Source organism: Hirundo rustica, chromosome 2 (assembly GCF_015227805.2).
Source record: "Hirundo rustica isolate bHirRus1 chromosome 2, bHirRus1.pri.v3, whole genome shotgun sequence".
Classification (NCBI taxonomy): Eukaryota; Metazoa; Chordata; class Aves; order Passeriformes; family Hirundinidae; genus Hirundo; species Hirundo rustica.
Window position 1 is genome coordinate 115,759,972 of NC_053451.1, and position 19,408 is coordinate 115,779,379.

The 19,408-nt window shown below is 44.1% G+C and overlaps 1 protein-coding gene across 2 annotated transcripts in view; it reads right to left on the reverse strand.

The window, feature by feature from the left end:
- Positions 1-2,801: 2,801 nt before the first annotated feature.
- IGSF5 (immunoglobulin superfamily member 5) overlaps positions 2,802-19,408 on the reverse strand; it is a 31,655-nt gene continuing 15,048 nt past the window's right edge. The window contains exons 7-9 of one of the 2 annotated variants that reach the window (XM_040056527.2): positions 17,355-17,467; positions 16,099-16,175; positions 2,802-3,384 (exon numbers count right to left, since the gene is read on the reverse strand). In XM_040056527.2, the coding sequence (XP_039912461.1) occupies positions 3,364-3,384; positions 16,099-16,175; positions 17,355-17,467 (211 nt within the window). In that variant the 3' untranslated portion in view covers positions 2,802-3,363. Of the gene's footprint in view, positions 3,385-7,014; positions 8,075-16,098; positions 16,176-17,354; positions 17,468-19,408 lie in introns of those variants that run through there. The other variant, XM_040056526.2, reaches the window with a different exon arrangement.

Genomic DNA, 19,408 nt, shown 5'->3' on the forward strand with positions numbered 1-19,408 from the left:
ATTGAGGGCAGAGGGGGAGAAAAGAAGCAACTGCAAAGAAGGGTGAGAAAGAAAACTTTCTGGAGGGAAGTAAAACATTTTATTGGCGGTAGCGCTGCATAGTTCAGCAGTGGCTTTGTTGCAGCAGAAAAGGACTTGCAGTGAAAAGGTGTCTGAAGATTGAAGCAATTTTCTTTGGGCATCTGCTTAAGGGCAGCACTACGGGATGACAGGGCTGAGTGGCCTCTGCATTGATGCACACAGGTGGCTCAGTGAGCACACAGGGGTGAAGGCAAAAGGCTCATCTCCCTCTTCCCTGTACCACCACTGGCTCCACTGTTATGTGGCAAAGGGAGCTTTGTCCCCTCAAAAAAACCCCAAAGCCCAGCCTGTCCCTCTGGGTAAAGGATGTTCCCACCCGTGCCCTGCGAGTGATGCTGTGGTTGTTTCAGATGGGGCCCTTGTGTCAGGGACACCAAGGACCACAAACAGAATCCCACAGAACATCATTTATGTTGGACAAAGCCTCCAAGGTCAGAGTCCAGCCTTTGCCTGAACACCATCATCTCAACCTGACGACAGCATTGAGTGCCACATCCAGTCATTTCTACAATACCTCCAGGGATGGTGATTTTCCTTCCCTGGGCAGCCCATTACAATGCTTGAGCACCCTTTCCAGGAAGAAGTTCTTCCTGATGTCCAGCCTGAATCTCCCCTGGCACAGCCTGAGGTCATTTCCTGTTGTCCCATTGTCTGGGAGAAGAGACCAGCCCCAAATTGCTATAGCCTCCTGTCAGGCAGTTATAGAGGGTGATGCTGTGCCTCACTGCCTGGTGGAAGGATTGCACTTAAATCTGGAGGTGATTCTGTCCCAGAATGGATGGGGGTCACTCATCATAATGTGCAAGCAGTGGAAGCTACAGAAGGTGTATTAACCACTTAGTTTGTGTTGTCTGGAAAAATAACTTCTACATCTGTCGCCAAAATAATCTTTCCTAAAACCTGAGGCATTCCCACAGCCCTTAGCCAGGAAACAGAGATTTTTCTGCAGCTCACAAAGGGTTTGGCAGCAGCACACGGGGTCCAGGCCCCACCAGGAAGGCACCAGAAGCCCAGGGGATCACACAGATCCCGAGGGACAGGCAGGTGCAAGGTCCAGGCAGCCCAGGAGGGGCTGGGCAGTGGGCAATGAATCCAAACTCCCTGCCAGGGACCGAGCAGAAGCCCTGGCTGAGGGTTCTCCCTGCTCTTTCTCCCAGCTCAGCTGTTGTCACAGCAGTGTGAGGGAAGGTTACACAGCCATCGCCTCAAAGGCTGGCAGGAAACCTTTGGATGTGCAGGGTGGAATTCCCTGCAGAGGAGGATTACAGGGAAAGGTGGCTCCAGAGGCTGCTGGCATTCCCAGGGCCCTGAGGAGCTGCACTGAATGCTCTCAAAATAGCAGCTAAGTCATTTCAGCAGATCCCCCAAGACCTCAGCTCTCAGGTATCAGCTCAAGGCAGTGGAAATATGTGTGTGTACCACAGCCACCTCCTCCCTTACCTTGTCCTTTTCAGCCTTGCACCTCTCAGTGTTCCATCCTCATTAGTACCTGCCTCTTGTAAACCCATTTAACACACTCAGCTAACCTTTAAACATTATGAAAAGAAGTAAAATACGAGAGCCTTGGAAAGAATACATTTATTTGTAACTCTGCATGGTCTTTATTGCATAAGAGAGGTATTTTAGTTTTAAAAATAGACTCAACCCCACCGAGATCAGCAAAGGTTTTGCATGAGCAAAGGGAACAGAGTTTTGACTTGTCATATAATACAAAGTTCTAAAATGCCTTCAAATTTGGTTGCACAACAGAATATAGAATGTCACAAATCTTTTCAGGATCTCTAGGGAAGGGTAATCATGGAATCATTGAACAGTTTGGAATGGACATTAAAGTTCACATCTTTCCACCCCCTACCATGGGCAGGAACACCTTCCACTGACCTGGGCTGCTCCAAGCCCTGATGTCCAACCTGGCCTTGGATTTTTCCAAGGATCCAGGGGCAGCCACAGCTTCTCTAGGCACCCTGTGCCAGTGTTGTGCATGGTTTGAATGTGTCTAATTGCTTTATACTGAAAAACATCACAACATAATGCTAATTTTCAAGCAGGAATTGTTTCCCCAACACAAACTGCTGGATCAGCAGTTGTCAGGATCAGGCTTCTCCACAGGTGCTGCAACAGGCAAGAGGCAAACCCAAAGGGAGCAGTGTTCATCAAGGGGCTGTCTGTCAGTAGGGTGACACCTAAATCAAACCCTGTGCCATGGAATAATCCCAGCATCTGGGAGATTGTAGCCCCACGTGAATCCTTGCTCTGCTGGGAAAGGAAAATCCACCCTGGCACCTCTGGGAGAGGGTCAGCTGTGGGGCAGCAGGGCTGAGCCATGAGCCTCCATCCCTGCACAGGAGGTGTGAAACGGGTCCTGTTTGCAGTGGAGAGAGCCAGGGTGCAGGAAAACACAGCCCCAGTAAGACCTGAGCCCACAGCATCAGGATGTGATGGGAAGGGCGCTGGGATTGAGGAATCAGTAGCACAGATGAGCTGATCCAAGGTCAGAGCAGTCCCTGGGCCCATTTGATGGGAAGCTAATGAGTGGGAGGCAGGGCTGGGATGGATCTGGTTGACTTCTCTAATAAAAACCTCTCAGTATTGTTTTCCCTCGATCTTGGCATTCTTCTCCCAAAAGAAAACCAAACAGAGCGTTTTGCTGGAACATGATTTTTTTTATTTTAAAAGCACTTGGTGTAAGCCTCGTTTGAGGGAGGCATCATAGCACAGGAGAAAATAAACTATATAAATGACATCTGTGTGACACAAGCTCTGCTCTCAGGGCTGATGCCAAATGATGCTGGGAGCTCCCAAACATTGATTGTTTGAGCTGGAAAGGAGTTATAATGTTCCTCTGAGTCTGCAAATATGCATCACGTAAATAACGATCTGTGCTAATCTAGCATAAATAATCCACAGGATTATTCCCATTATTTCCAGGGTAATGGGAAGGGGTTGGTAACAACCTGTACCTCCCAAAGAACAGAGGGCAGAGTGAGGAATGGGTGAGAGATAATTGAATTCCTCAGGGCAGAAGGGCAGAAATCTCACACAGAGCTCCAATCTGCAGCGATGCAGAACATTCCTGTCAAATTCCACCTTCACAACAACATGGAGAGCTTTGCTGCTGGCTGAGGAGGTTTGGTGCAGAAATATTCATGCAGACATGGTTTAGCTTCCATTTCTTTCTCTTTTTTTTTTTCCCACAAGCAGTTCAGGAAGGTCAGCTGAGGTGTGCACTCCTGAAGTCCTGGTATACGGGATGATGGGAATACACAGCCACCGGTGCGTGTTTCATTGGACCAACTGGTATTGCTGGAAGTATCAGGCAAAATTTCAGGTATGCAAGCCCTTATGCAGGTTTGAAATAGAAGCAGCAATTTTCAGAGCTAAATACAAGCTGAGAACAAACGCTCAGATGTTAATTAGGTATGTATCAATTAGGCCTTTGTTTAAAGGAAATGTATTTGGGAGCTGCAGAGAAGAAAGGATGGGGAAGAGGGCGGAAAATGAGAGAGAGACAGAGAAAAAGTTCAAGTTAAATGAAGCTGCTTGTCACCTGGGGGGAGGAAGAGGCAGGTAGTTTATAGCCTGGGGAACAAGAGTCAATCGTGGTGAGTGGGAGGAGAGTAATCATAAAAGTCACATCTGCCGAGTGCATGCTCCTCCAGATCAAGTGGCTTTATGAATTTCAATGCTCAGCCTCATCTTTAGGAGGGGTTTTGGAGGCTGTTAGGAGGAAAAGCACTGAGATGCCAAAGGTGTTTTTGGGGAGCTGTGCTCTCCCCTTGGCAGCCGAGGTTGGTTGGGTTTTATTATAGCTTGAAAATATGAGCCCACTTTGGTCTATCCTGATTACTTAATTTTACTTACACAGTTACCATGAGGCCACTGAATTAATTTTATGGCGTTGATGGGAATGTAGGTGTAGGATTTAGAGGAACTCAGAGACAGGGAGAGTTGGGGGTGGGCCTCATTTCCCCACTTAAATTGGGGAAGATCTGCTTGGGTGGAGAGTGAGGGATGAGAAAATGAGTTATCTCTGACACTTTAAGGAGACCATAGTCCAGTTTTCCATGAGTTTCTCCTGGGGAATCTGGTAGGAAGCGGTGTTTTTCCTGCCTCATGCAGGATCCTTTTGAGGAAAGGGATGGTAAGCCCTGCAAACAAAGAACTATTCCCATCCATGTCACTGGGAGGCCCAAATCCTCAAAAATGCTGCATTTTAGGTTAGCAGCACCATGTATCGTACATTCTACTGAGTAAATATTGAAAGTAGAGGCTCTGTTCAATCAGATCAGTAAGAAACCAAAGGTTCAGTCAATATTGTGAGTACTCTTCAGTAAGAGTTCATCTGTTGACTCCACTCAGCCCACACAGACCTGAGGTGCATTTTGGTGAAACAAGAAACCTCCCCATGAAGCCAAGTTTTATTTTTAAGTGGCTTTGTGTTGAAAGTAGCCTGAATTTTCTGAGAAATACAAAACTGGTGAGGCAAGCTTGGGAAACCTTACTGTGGCATGAAATACTGTTTATCTTCGATGCATTTTTTCCCCGCGTATTCAAGCACGGAATTCAAATTAGAACACTTTGTAAGGAAACACGGAAGGGTTTTATATTATCAAACTGTACACAGTCTGTGAGCTGTAAAAAGCTGGATACTTCTAGATTACTAAAATGTCCCTCAAGTCATAATTATAAATCAATATGCATGCGTACAAAAGATTGGTGTCTCCATAAAGTGCCTGAAATTCAATATTTTTAGTCTACTGTGCCTTCTGAAAGTGCCTGCATATTTTATATTCCCTGTGAGCTGAAAATTGTCTCCGTATTTTTATGTATTGTTATTTGCGGAGCTCTATTTGCAAACATAAGTAACAGCTAGTACTGGAGATGATATACAGGCTGTACAACACGCCCAAAGTAAACAAATCTGGAAGGAAATAAATGCCCCCAACCATAAATCCCAAGGACACGATGAGAATTTTTTTAACCTCGTGCCAATGCTGTTAGGAGAGTTCCACAGCTGTGTGGGATGCACTCCTTTAGCTGGCAGGGAGGGAAAAGAGCTCCAGACTCTGGTTAATGTGCACGTTTCCATGGCTGTGGTACCTGTTTGTGCAAAAAGCTTTGTTTGTTTGAGTCGGTGGGAGGTGCAGTCAGGGGGTGTAAATTCCTCCTGCTGCTCTGGGATGTTCATGGGCATTTTCCTGGTGGTCCCTGAGGGGAGCATGGCACCTTGGAGCGCTTCTCCAGCTGCCAGGCAGGATGCACAGCAGCAGGGTGACCTGTCTGCGCTGTCCCTGATGTCTGACTGAGACAGCTCGGAGTTGACAGCAGGGAAGGGGCTCCCACATTGTTCCCAGGTTTGGAGTCTCACTTAGAATACCAGAATGGTTTGGGCTGGAAGGGACCTTAAAGATCATCCAGTGCCACCCCCTGCCATGGCAGGGACACCTTCCACTGTCCCAGGCTGCTCCAAGCCCCAGTGTCCCACCTGGCCTTGGGCACTGCCAGGGATCCAGGGGCAGCCACAGCTGCTCTGGGAAACCAGTTCCAAGCACCACACCACCCTCTCAGGGAAGAATTCCTCCCCAGTGTCCCATCCAGCCCTGCTCTCGGCCAGTTTGAAGCCACTCCCCCTTGTCCTGTCACTGCAATTCCTGATGAAGCATCCCTCCCAGATTCCTTGTGGCCCCTCTTCAGGTACTGGGAGGCTGCTGTGAAGTCTCCAACCTTCTCTTCTCAGACTGTTCATTCATCAGGAGTGCCAGGAAGAGCTTTGGCCCAGCCACAGGCTGCAAACCGATTTTGGGAGCGCTGCTGGTGTCCCCTGAAGAGCCTCGAGCACCAGGAAGCAGCCTGGGAATCTCAGTGGGGACTCCCCAGCACAGAAATCTCCTTGTTGCTGACACAGGCTCAAGTTTGTGTCCTCTGGCCCATGGCATCAAGGCAGAAATGTGGTTGATTAATGTGAGAGGATTCAGATTAAGTGGAGAAAAGGTTTTCTTCAGTTGTAGGTTGGCTGCTTTGCTATGACACCAAATAATATCGAAGCTAAGCTTGAAAACAAGGGCCTGGAGATGACCAAAGGAGTACAGCTTGACCCCTCTGCAAAATATATCCCAATGAATCAACACTTTCTACTGGGAAACCACTGTCTCCACAGTTCAGAGATAATTTTTACTTCTCTGACAACCAGGAGGCCTCGTTAATGATGCACATGAACAGAAAGCCAAAGCTCCATGGTTTTTACCCCCTCGAGTCACAGGCTGGTGTTACCCTGGTCCTCCCTCTCTCATGCAACGGACACTCCTCTAATAAAGTGGATTTTTGTTTGTGTTTAGGTCATGTTCAGCCACAGTGGTAACAAGTAGATGTCATCAATAGAAATCCTGGTATCAGAATAAGGTAGATTTCTTCAACGTGAGTGCTTAATTCAAAATAAGGATATTTTCAAGGACAATTTCAATATGTCACAATGTAAATTGCTTATATTTTCGTCTGTGTAACATTGTAAGATTAATTTCAAAGCTCCTCCTCAGGCAAACAAGATACAAAGGCACTGCTTGCCACTGACGGTCAGAATTTGAGACAGCTTTGTGTACAAACACCACAAGGCAGACCCTGCACTTGTTCTGACAGACTGGCTGAAAATGCCACCAGCAGCACAAAATCTGGCACGAGTTAAGGAGATACCAAATGCTAAATGTGCAAAACAACTTCTCCTTCCTGAGTTCAGGTTTCAAATTCCTCAGTTACATTGCACAGAGTGTCACTGGAAAGGATTTTAAGCAGGGGCCTCTTTCAAGAGCACCTGCGTCGGTTCGTACCGAAGATTAACATGAGACACACTGAATAATTCAGAATTCTTTGAGTGGGAAGAAAGAAGAGTACACTGAAAATAACTTGTTTTTCTGGAAGAAGTTTGACTTTTTGTAAAAGAAAAAAAAAATAAAATAATAAGCTTGAACTTTTTTATTGTGAAATATAAAATTTCAGACAAAACATTTCATCAGTTTTAGATATGGTCCAGGTGCTGGATCTGCTCTGCGGAGAAGTTGCTTTGTTAAAGTGCATTTCCCATGGTCATCATCAACTCTATCCCTGAGGAAAAAACACTGTTCAAACTGAATTCCAGAAGCCACCATCGCTGTGACACAGCTCAGCCCACAAGTATAACAGAGACATAAAACATTCGAGCAATAACTCTTCAAAGTCAGGAGTTTCAAATCTACATTTTTCAGCTTAAGATATTTGAATTTCATTTTTTTTTTTTTTTTTTAAGGATTTTTTTGGCACATGGGTGATTGGGTTTTCTTCTGAAATGGAATTTTAAGGCAAATACTTCTTATAAAATAATGTATTGAAATGGAGAAATGTCATTTCTGATCCAAAGATAGTTTTGTTAGAAATTTTGAAGCAGCCCTCATGAAAACTACCCTTGATTTTATTACAGAATAGGAATAGAAAAATGTTGTTGATCGGAAACCTCAAGATGATCAGCTGTAAATAAAATGTGTTTAAAAGCATAGATATTGTAGTAATATTATTATTATTAACCAGTTTTTCTGACATAATAAATATCTTGCATTTCCAGTCCTTGATCTTGCTGTAACATAAACATTCCTGTCTGACAGGAGTTTTGCTGCTTTCCTTGGGACCCAAAATGCAGATTCTTCTTCCACAGTCCCATCAAATTCATTGTCTTGGAAATTAGGGCAGTCTATTTATGTCATTTGTGACCATTATTTTGCTGTGATATCACATGCTGCGTTATAAAGGTCGCAATTTTATTTCATTGCATGAGGGGAAAAAAAAAAAAAAAAAAGAAAAATAACTTATAACTTCAGCTTAGAGAACTGGTTTTAACTTTTCTCCATGGCATGAAGGCATCCAAACACATAAAAAAAGCAATTTCTTGGAGAAGTACATCCTACACGAGTGTCACATTCCGAATTTTCTTTGGGCTGATCAGATAATCAGTACGTCTTTGAGGTCGCACCTAGGGGAGAGCAACATCAGTCACAGAAGTAAAAGAGATCCCAGAAAAGCAGTCCCACAATGGGTCTCAGGAGGTTACCTGCCAACCCCTCACCCCTGAGCATCACAGCAAAATGAAATCTATCATCAGCAACCCACTCAAAATCCAAACACAAAGGAAAGCACGAGAAGCAGAACGAAACAAAAGCTTCGCATGCAACACGCTGCTGGCAGTTCTGGGAATTCATTATCTGATCTTACGCTGCCTGAGAACTTCTTGTGGCCTCTGCAGTCTGTGTGCTTTTAAGCAAAAGGTGATGTTGGGTGCTTCTCCTCTGGTTGTCTTAAAGGAAATACCTGTTAAGCTGTAAAAAATCTGAACATTTGCTTTCCAAACCCATTAGAAATCACAGCACACCAGCATTTCAAGTGGCTGGAAGATCACTCTCACATCTCAGTGTTTATCCAAGCCAGGCTTTTTTTAAACTTCCCAAGACTGCCAGGATTCCACTTCCACTGACTGCAGCCTGTTCTCAAACTGCCCCTGGTGGGACCAGAGCAGGGCAAATGCTCAGCAGCCTTGGAAAGCTTTTCCTCATCTGAAACAAGTGCAGGTGCATCTCCAGTCCTAATTACTTCTGTGCTTTTATAAAATACCATTGGAGAGGCAAAGACGAGGGAAAATTCCCTCTCAAATGCATCCAAGTAACGTGAACTTTGGATTTTTAAATGTAGCAGCAACACCTCCTGCCTGCAATTCCTCACCTGGTCTCAAGCCCTCAAAAATTAATGGAAATTTCACTGTTTTTATCAGTGAAATGTTTATCAAGGCAAACTTGGTTCTCTAACTACTGACCAATTTTCCTGAGGTTTGTTTCTGGAGCATTAATCATGTACAGTCTGTATTGCTCTGGTATTCTTCCAGTATTAAACATCTTCAATAATGCATTTGGTACATATACATTATTGAATAACACACGGAGGCAAATGTTAGATAACAAATGTGGACAACATGTCTCTGGTATTTAATGAGCCCCAGCACCACTGCGGGATAAATTTAACTATCCTAGAAGCATTTCACAAGACAGCTGCCTTCTGTTTTAAACACAACTCTATTTCTCCACCCTCCCATCCCTTCTTGTTGCTAGAACATGCTGCTGTTTTCTAAATTTACCCTTCTTTACTGTTTATTTTTGCAGAGAGGAGAGGTACTTCGGGAAGTAACAGCATTGCCTGGCTCTGCTCAATGACCTTTTCCAAGATCCCTCTGCTGCACTTAATTTCTTGCCCAAAGACTTCAGTGGGGTAGAGAAGAGAAGTTCTCTACTACTTCTCCCACCAAAATAACAAATTTTCAAATAGAATGGGGGAAAAAAAATCTGGAAAAATGCCAAAGGCAAGTTTTATGTTTGTGGAAAGAAAATATTCCCAGATATTGTGCTCTGTGAGAATCAAGGATACTGAACAAGTAGCATACTGAGTAACCAGAAAGTTTCAGAGGGGGCCTAAGAACACACAGTTTCTAAAACTCCCTGAAATAGGCCATGATTTGAATCCCATGTTAAGCAAGATACCGAGGTGAGAATATTTCCCAGAACTTGCTGCTGGAAAAAAAAAAAAAAATTATTGCACCAGATTTGCTAAAGGGGAAAAAAAAACCATTAAACAGAAAGTTCATGCAGCAGTGCTGTGGGAAGAGGCAGCTTTGGGGCGGTTTGGAGGCAATGTGACAGGAGATTCAGGGAGGGGATTGTGCCCCTGTGCCCCCTCAGGTGAGAGCGCAGCTGCAGAGCTGGGATCCAGCACAGCGAGGACGTGGAGCTGCTGGAGAGAGCCCAGAGGAGGCAGCAGGATGAGCAGAGGGATGGAGCAGCTCTGCTGGGAGGAAAGGCTGGCAGAGCTGGCATTGTTCAGCCTGGCCAGGAGAAGCTTTGGGCTGAGCTCAGGGTGGCCTTGCAGGGCCTGAAGGAGCCCCAGGAAACCTGGAGAGAGACAATTCCCAAGGGCTGCAGGGACAGGACACAGGGAATGGCTTCAAACCAAAAAACGACATGTTCAGATCAGATATTAGGAAGAAATCCTTCCCTGGCAGGGAGTTGAGGCCCTGGCACAGGGTGCCCAGAGCAGCTGTGGCTGCCCCTGGATCCCTGGCAGTGCCCAAGGCCAGGTGGGACACTGGGGCTTGGAGCAGCCTGGGACAGTGGAAGGTGTCCCTGACCATGGCAGGGGGTGGAAGCAGATGATCTTTAAGGTTCCTTCCAACCCAAACCATTCTGATGTTCTCTGATTTAGGTTTGTACATGATTCTGAACAGCAGGGGCCAGGGATGAACAGCAGGATCCAGGCAGCCCCATGAGGGCACTGAGGAAAGGGTAATCCCTCCAGGCCTCTTTTTCTTTAAAAATCCCATCTTCAGGAAGGAGCCATCCAGCCCCTCTATTTCATGCCACCGAAGCAGGAACTGAGCAGAGTTTGTTCCCTGGGATGGAGCAAAGGGATGATGTCCATGAGGGCTCACCCTTGTCCTGCTGCTGGTCTCTCAAATAACATCTCTCAGAGTTATTTGCTTTAGAATTACATCTATTTCATGCTCACTGTGCTCCGGTATCAATTAATGAATAATTTAATGAATTTCAATCAACTCCTGCTGTGTGCTGGCCCATTTTCTGGGAAGCTTTCTCTCGAGCAGCAGAGCCTTCCTGAGGTTGTGCTTCACTGAAATGGAGGCTGATGGCTGCTGGTCACTGACCTAAAACTCATTTTCTGAATGCAGTGGAAGATCTCATACAACACATTACAAATAATAACGCAGAGGAGCAGGACCACAACAACCACTTCATATTTATACCCTGATCTGCTGGAGCCCCTGCTTGGTTTCGATTTCCAAGTTGTTTCCTCTTTAGATTAATTCAGTGCTCTGCCAGTCCTGCCAGTCCTGGTCTGAGGAAAAATGGCTTCATAATTCATTACACCCTACAGACTGAAGGGAAAAAAAAAAACCATCTCCAGTGGCTGGCTGCACAGCACAACATCACAGGAGCGAGTTTCTGAGGTGGTCCCCCCATGAGGAAGGATGCACTAACATCAGCATTTCTTTTACATAGTTTTAAATCTCTTTGTACTGTCAGCCTGGCATCCAGTTAACCATGGATATCTTACAGCCACATGCTTCAAAGCCTGCCTGTTGATTTATCATCTGCCTTGGGTGCCTTTTCACAGGGATTACTATAAAAGGATTATAACACTGGGAAAAGCTTCACATCGTTTGTTGGTTTGGTTGGGGAAACAGATGCAGCACAAATCTTTTCATGTCTTCCAGCTCTTCAGCCAGACAAAAAGGCAGCTAGCAACACATGGATGAATCAGAAGGTAAACCGAGTGTGTATCAGCTGGTTTCAGGGTTGAATCCTTCCGTGGTGTTTTGAATACTGATCCTCAGTCAATGAAAGAAGGATTTCTGCTCTTACAAGCACATTTCAGTCAGTGTGATGTCAGTGTGATGTGAATGATGAGCACACACGTGGCCCTGTGAAACAGGACTCTGATCTCAACACTGATGTGACAGATGGCAGCTCCTCAGACACTGATGCTGTGGAAGTTGTGATAAACTGAAGGCTTGATATCAGCCAGCCAAAAAAATTTCAAGCCTAACTGCATTAGAACAAACTGCTGACACTAATGTGGTTGGAGTGCTCCCCAATGTGTCTGCATGCATCACACGCTGGGCTAACAAAAACAGAACAAAAAATCAGGGGGGCACGCCTTTCTGGTTCTGAAGGTTATTTCTCCCCCTGCCCTTAGTTTTCAATTTTGATTCTAAATTCACTTCATTTACAGGAAAACACCCACCCTATAAATTCTGGATACCCTCAAAATAATTCAGATACACTCTGACTAAAAGTAACAAACCAGTTCCATCCTGTCAACTTTCTGGACAGTCAGCACATTTCCCTACCCATCAATACAGCCTGGAAATTCCCCCTTGTTTCTTCCTGGGTTAATCCCACCCATATGCCTTCCCTCCTCCCCTTTTCCCACACACATTTTGGGGAAAAAAACCAAACCTGTAAACAGCACCTGCCTTTTCTTTATCTGTATCATCAATATTTATTGCTCTCTCCATCAAGATATGCTAACCAATGGATATCATAACATGACATATCTGCAGGCCATTTCATCAGCAGGGATAAAATTGTTTGCTTTCATTGATTTATTTTTCTATTTATTGACCTTTTAATTCAATTTTGATAGCTTAATTTCTTTCTTTTTCCCAACAACCCTCAGAGCTGGAGCAGTTCTATACGGGGCAATAAATGGAGCTGCAATTCATCATTCACTTCCTTCTCGGTATAAAACCCCAACCACAGTTAAATAACATTTCCAGTTTATAGAGTGTCATTTGGAGTAGTTAAGAAGAAAAATAGATCCTTCCCCATTAAGGGAGCTATGACTCACTCTGGATTGGAAAGGAGGAGTGAGGCTGTGGAAGCTTCCTGGAGCTGCGCTGAAGTCACAGCAGGGATGAATCCGGCCCATTGGAAATGAGCACTCACACCCTCTTATGGAACGGGCTCCTGATCTATCACAGAGCTGTTTATGGCATATTAAATGAGCTAATTAGGAAGCTCATCTAGGAGATTCTCCAATCCTGCAAGTTGCTCAGTCCTTAGAGCTCCTTCTGTGGGAACTTGGAAAAGAAATTTCCTTGGAGGTGGCTCCCAGGACCTGGCAGAACTGGCCCTGTGGCCCTTGTTCAGGCACAACTGTCTGTGGGGCTGCCCCAAAATCTGCAAAACCCCAGCCAGGGGATCCCCCTCACTGCTCTTGAGGTTTGGAAGGAGCACTGTGGGTCAGAGAATGAGGAACCATTCCCTGAGTGAGATGTTGGCCCCTCAAACCCATTTTTCTGGCAGCTCAGCCCTGGTTCTGAGAGCAAAAATCACACTCTCCCATCCCTGACAGGAACTATATTTGCAATTAAACAGAAGCCTGCACCTCTGCTCTCAGTTTGACCTTTTCTCAGTTAATATCATCACAAAGAAGACTGTCCAGCACCTCTGAGTGATGCTTCTGGCCTCCTCTTTCAGTAGCTGGTAATTTTTCCCTCAGCTCAATAATTTGCTTCATTACTCATCATTTTTTTTAAATGTCTCGCACACCTTTGATTTTCCTCCCTTGTTCTTTGGCAAACCTTTTGTTCAGGTTGTGAATTGATCAGTGCAATTACTGGGCAGCATTTATCTTCTGTGGACATTTTCCATTAGTTTCTGATTCAAAAAGTTTGAATGGCCAAAAGCTGAGCTCAGGGTTTTTCTGTTGTCAACCTTTATGACACAGACTGAGGATTTCAGGTTTGTACCCAGTTGGGTCAATGGGTAACAAATGCTGAGGAAGCAAAACCTGGGATATGAGGTCTCCTTCAATCTCCCAAATAGTTTAAAATAGTAACTTTTTTTAAATATGGAACAGAAGGGATCAAATTTGAAGCCATTACCCTCAGAGACACGGGAATAGATAAGGCTTTACATCTTCAATCTGCAATTTTTCCATCAGTGGATGGACTTCCTGCTCCTCAGGGAGGCCTTGGATTTTCTTTCTTTCTTCTTGACCTCTAAAGAATCACTGCAAGGACTTTTGCTCATTTTTCCTGATTATCCAGGGAGAGAGAAGTAATTTGTCGCAGTCCACCCCTTCCTGACCTCCTTCACTATGGAAAAAATTCTCAGGATAACTTCCCTTCCTCCTGTTTTGGTTTGGTTTTGTTTTTTTTTTTTAACCCCCTATTTCTCACTAAAAGACCCTGGAGAATAAAGGTGAAAAGTCTTTGGGAATGTTTCCAGTACTCAGGCAGGGAAAGCCAACTAAGAATCACAACTTTCTGTGCTTAGAAGATGGCAGGAAGGCAGGTGGTTTCTGAGCAAATTGTTTGATTCAGCTCTAGCCAGCAAACAGCTAAATGAGTTAACATCTGATTTCTCCTACTTGACAAGAAATATAATGAAAGAGCACTACAATGGCTATTAGGCAATATATTGGCATCAGTGGTGATTGAGTTTTATTGGAATATATCCAGAACACCTTTTGTGAGAAAACAAATGTTATGAATGCAAAAGGAAAACACTTTTTGTCCAGGAAAAGTTTTACTCTGTTTGCATTTACTGCGATAAAATTAAATCATGGACTGCAAATCCACAATTTAGGGTAAATTTTCAGCAACCTTTTATCAGCTCCCGCATACACAAGATGGGGCCATCACAATATACTGAGAAACCCTGTTCAAACTGAGAAATAATTTGTCTTCACCAAGCCGTTTTTAGATTGCTAAATATTCCCCTAACATACGGAAAACAGTTATAAATAATTTTCACCTCTCGATTCTCTCTTGGTGTTTGTCAAGAACCTGTGTGCAGGTAGAAGCTACTGTAACAGAGGTTTTATATTGTACAGGGACAAATGGTTTAAAAATCATAAATATTTCGATTCTATGCTGTGTTCCTGTGATGGATTCCAAGTTTCCCTGGCCACTTGAACTCCTAAGCCATCTAACTCACGATTTCATGAGCAGGCTGCGCCTTTCATGTCTCAGTTTGAATCAGGCCAGTGGACCCAGTCTCCTGATGGTCTCTACTCACAACATTGTTGTTCTCACAGTGGATGGAGCTGCCTGAGAACACCCAAATTTGATGCCTTTCAGATGTCACTTAAATGCCTTAATGCCACCAGAGTGCCCAACCAGTGCCCATGAACCATCAGGGAGCACCCAGGCACTGGGAAATGGCTAAGTGAATCCCAGAACCACCAAATCCCAGAGTCATCAAGGCTGGCAGAGACCTTCCAGATCATCCATTCCCATCATCAACCCAACAGCACCATCATCACCCCTAAACCATGTCCCCAAGTTCCACATCCAGACGCCTCTCGGAGTCAATATCCTGCCCTGAGATGTGTCCAGGGTGCTCAGCACAACCTTTCCTGCTTGTCAGAGCAGACACCATGTGCCACATGCATGGAAGCACAGCCTGTGCCCCATAATCCTGTTCACAAGCATCCCAAACTCTTTCTGAAAATATTGCTTGGGGTTATAGATCCACACTGATGCCTCCGCTGTTTTGTGCAGACTTTTCAGCTTTGCTTTAACAGTATTTTGTTTGACAAGTAATTCATGTCAACCGTCATAACTACCAGGCACAAATGCATCAGTGTCATTGCTGTTATTTTTTACTGGTGTTATGTGATCATTGTTTTAATTGTTGATTGAGTGCTTCCTAAGTCTAATTGTGTGCCAAAAGAAGTTGACACACTCCGCTGTGATTTATGTGCAATGTCATCCCCAAGAGAGATTTCTGCATTGTACATGTTGAAGCAGCTCTTCAGAAATAAATGAGTTATCACTGTGTTGAGGAGTGAACTCAGTACCACATCACTGCCACTTTCTCAAGAGAATATTGGCAAAAACCAGCCCAGAGGTGCTAAATGAAAAATACAGCATAAATTAAGATTCACATTGCTCTAGTGCCGGAAGCTGAGAGCAGCACCAGCCTCCAGAACGAGGCCACTGAGAATGGAACCAGTGGAGGAATAAACACTGAGCTCTTCTTTTCACATTTTACCCACAGGGAAAAGGGGCAAAGCTCTGGGGGCACTGGGTGTTGTGTGTTCGCTTTCCCTTCCAGCTCTTAATGATGAGATACCAAAGGTTTCAACATCTATGTAAAGTTCCTGATTGAAGCAACTTCTGGAATATTAGAAAATGCAGTCAAGAAATTATCCAGAGAAAATGCACATTTATTTACTCTCTCTACACTGGGTTTTCTTTGCAAAGGAACCTCAAACCTCACCTTCACAGTGCTTCCATCTTATATCCACACCTCCTTCAAGTCTGAAGGAAAATACAGTCAGGAATGCTGACATTCCATTTACCCAATTACAGCTGTAATTGACTTCTAATTGTCTGCCTCCACCCAAAATCAATGTTTGGCTCTAGCACAATATGCACTCCGTGAAAAAGAAATAAAAAGGTCGAGATATTCAAGATATCAGCATTACCTTTGGTACAGAAGTGATGTGCAAATCGTCATCAGGGCCAGCAAACTTTGAAAACATTGGGGGAAGAGAGGCAAGTCCTGCAACAGGAATATAAAAGATTACTGTTACTCAGTGTCCACCATGGCATGAACCACAGTGGTTAAATAGGATTTAATAATCTGTGAGCAAAACCAAGGCTAATTTTTTCGGCTAACATGGCGAGATTTTTGTATTGAGGGAGTTTGTAGGGGTGGCTTCTGTGAGGTGACACCAGGAGGTGCCCCCAGTGTTGGACAGAGGCAGTTCCAGGTGGCTCCAGTAGGGTCCTGCCTGAGCTGTGACATTGGTAGCACCTCTGCCATAACATATTTAAGGAAAGGTAAAAAAATCCAGCACAGCAGGACCTGGGAAAGAGGAGTGAGAAAGGGTGAGGGAAACAGTCCTGGAGACAGCCAGGTCAGTGGAGAAGGGAGGTGGCCAGCCAAGGTCAACCCAGAACACATACAAATATGAAAAAAGCCAATCTAGGATTCTGTGGGATCAATTTGTCCAGATTCACTTAATTTTCCTTTTACTTTTTATAACTGATGCATTTTATAATACTACATAGTCTCGAAATCTTTCCCCTGTACTTATTTCTTCACCATGTATTTGTCACAGAGGAAAGGATGTGTGCCTGGATTATAGACTCTGCACAATAATTTTATGCCATTAAGTGTTTGATTCAATGTTTTGAGAATAATGTGGTTATAAATGCAAGTGGCGGGTAACGATTCAGCAGAGATTTACATTTGGTTTTGAAGAGTCTTTGTGCTTAAGGACAAGAATTTATAATGCCTTAGTCATTTATCAGTAAAATAATAGTTCACTAACTGCCTTTATTCTTTCCTTCTTCTCTTTCTCTTTCTTTTTTTTTGTGTTGGTAGTGGTGGATATTCTTTTGTTTTCACAGACCAACTGCAAAATATTGCCTAAATTGCTGCTTGTATGAAAATCCAGTCTTCCCACATCTGGCCCCAGAAAACAATTGGAAGAACAAAGGCATTAAAAAAACAGGACTAAATCTAAATTCAATTGCAAAGAACTTGGATGTTTCCTCAATATTTCTGGAGGATCTTCCTCTAAAAAATCAAAAATGTTCTGGAGAGGTCCAGAAAAAGCACAAGTCCTTCAATAAATATTGTGAAACCTCGTATTTTTCATTGCTTGACCTGTTGCCCAAAAGTCCCATGTTGAGAAGCAATTTGACAACCTGTGATTCACCAGCTTAGACTCACTTGGGCTTTGTTCCGTGTTCCACAGTTCCTCTGGAATGTATCCCAGATTTTCACTGCCATTCCTCTGCCTGTTTTCTAAATCACCATCTTTTTTCTTCTCAGCTGAAACTTTTCTGGAAAACAAAAAGGTGCCATTAGAAGTTCTTCATGGTGGGAGAACTCTTGGGTAGCAGACCATAGAGAAAAAAGTAAATGTCTCACGTCCCAAAATAAAGGTACAAAACATATTCCAAGCAATTAGCTGGTACAAATCTTGTTCCAATATGGAAATATTACCCATGGAATTCTGTTTGGAAAGTTTCCATCAACTGCAATGTCAAAACCCATGAAAATAAGGCAGCCTTCAAAAAGTGAGGACCCTGTGCCAGATCATAGGTTTTGTAGAAAATTAATTTTGATCTCTGATTCTGAATTGCAGGATATTTAGGTGCCCAGTAATGGAACACCAGCCAGGTCACTTATGACACCTCATCATCTTGGTGCCCAGCTGCAAAACCAAAGCGTGTCCTCTCACATCCCCACAGTCAGTGATTCATCTGTACACTCTGAAGTTAATCTTTCACTCTGAAATTTACTTTACACGTGAGAGAAATTCCTTGGTTAAAGTCACACGTCTCGGAATTTGCAGAACGGTGCCCTCACAGCTGCACAGGGAGAGAATTATGCTTTTTTACCCAAAATTCTGATGCTGCAAGAGATGCTACTACTGATCTGTTGTTACCATGGACCCCTCTCCAGGGCAGTCCCATGTCCACTTCTGCCTAAGTCTGAGGTGTGGCAAACACAAATGGACTATGGAAAACCAGGATTTTTAGTGGGAAGGGGTGGTAGTGGCGTCTGTGCAAAAACTGTAGTGAGAGTCATGCTCTGCTCCCAGGGAATGAGGGACAGGACAAGGGGAAATGGCCTCAGGCTGTGCCAGGGGAGGCTCAGGTTGGACATCAGGAAGAATTTATTATGGAAAGGGTTGTTAAGCATTGGAAAATGCTGCCCAGGGAGGTTTGGAGTCCCCATCCCTGAAGGTGTCCAAGGAAGGCCTGGAAGTGGCACTCAGTGCTCTGGGCTGAAGACAAGATGAGCATCGGGCACAGCTGGGACTTGATGGCCTTGCAGGTCTTTTCCAACCTCAACAATTCCACAGTTCTGCAATTCTGCTTCTTTTATATTTAGTAGGAACCACTTTGCAGGCCCACAGAGCTTCACAAGGGCGTTACTAATGCACACATAAATCTGGTGAGCCAGCTGTCAACTATGGGGCTTTTTTAGGAGATAAACAGGTTGGACATCACTAAGAGCCCTGCCATGGTTGCTAGAAGACAAAAGCAATTGTTTAGAGCTACCACCCCCACATGTTACATGACACTGTGCTGTCTCTTTTATCTGAGCCTTAGATCCCAACAAACTCAGTGGAGTAGCAAAATAAAATGAAGCCACAAAAGAAAAGAAATGGAAAGAAAAAAAAAAAAAAAATGTGTGGGAGGTATAGGAAGATAGCCAGCCAAGTTAAAAATAAAGATGGGAAATAAACCAGTGTGTGTTTGGTCTCACTATTTCTTTGCTACCACAGCAATGCAGCTTCCAAAATCTGGACAAGCATCATTCTATTTACTGCAGGGAAGTTCCCCCCAAAGGAAAAAAAAAACAAAAAACCCTGAGCCTACAAAACCTGTGATTGTTAATAATACTTGTGGTTTCAGGGTCACTGCTTCCCAAACCTTGAAGAACTGCCAACACTGAATCTCTGAGTACAAACTGAGACTCAGAACCTGAAGTCATCCCAGTTTTCTTAACTTTAAAGTATAAGCAAGGTTTGTGAATACAGTGAGACAACCCATCTTTAAAGTTAATGGAGAAGATAGTAACTTTGTAGTATTGAGAGCTAAAACCCCACTTCTGCCATGAAGGTAGAATTATTTCTGCCCAGATCAGATGCAAAAACATAGAGGGAAAGGAAAGTTATGCCCTATTCTGGATCTGTTCAGACTGTCTGAAAGAAGCACTGCAGATCCACAGCAGCAAGGCAGATTAATTTAGCCCCACCAAGTAAGAAATCA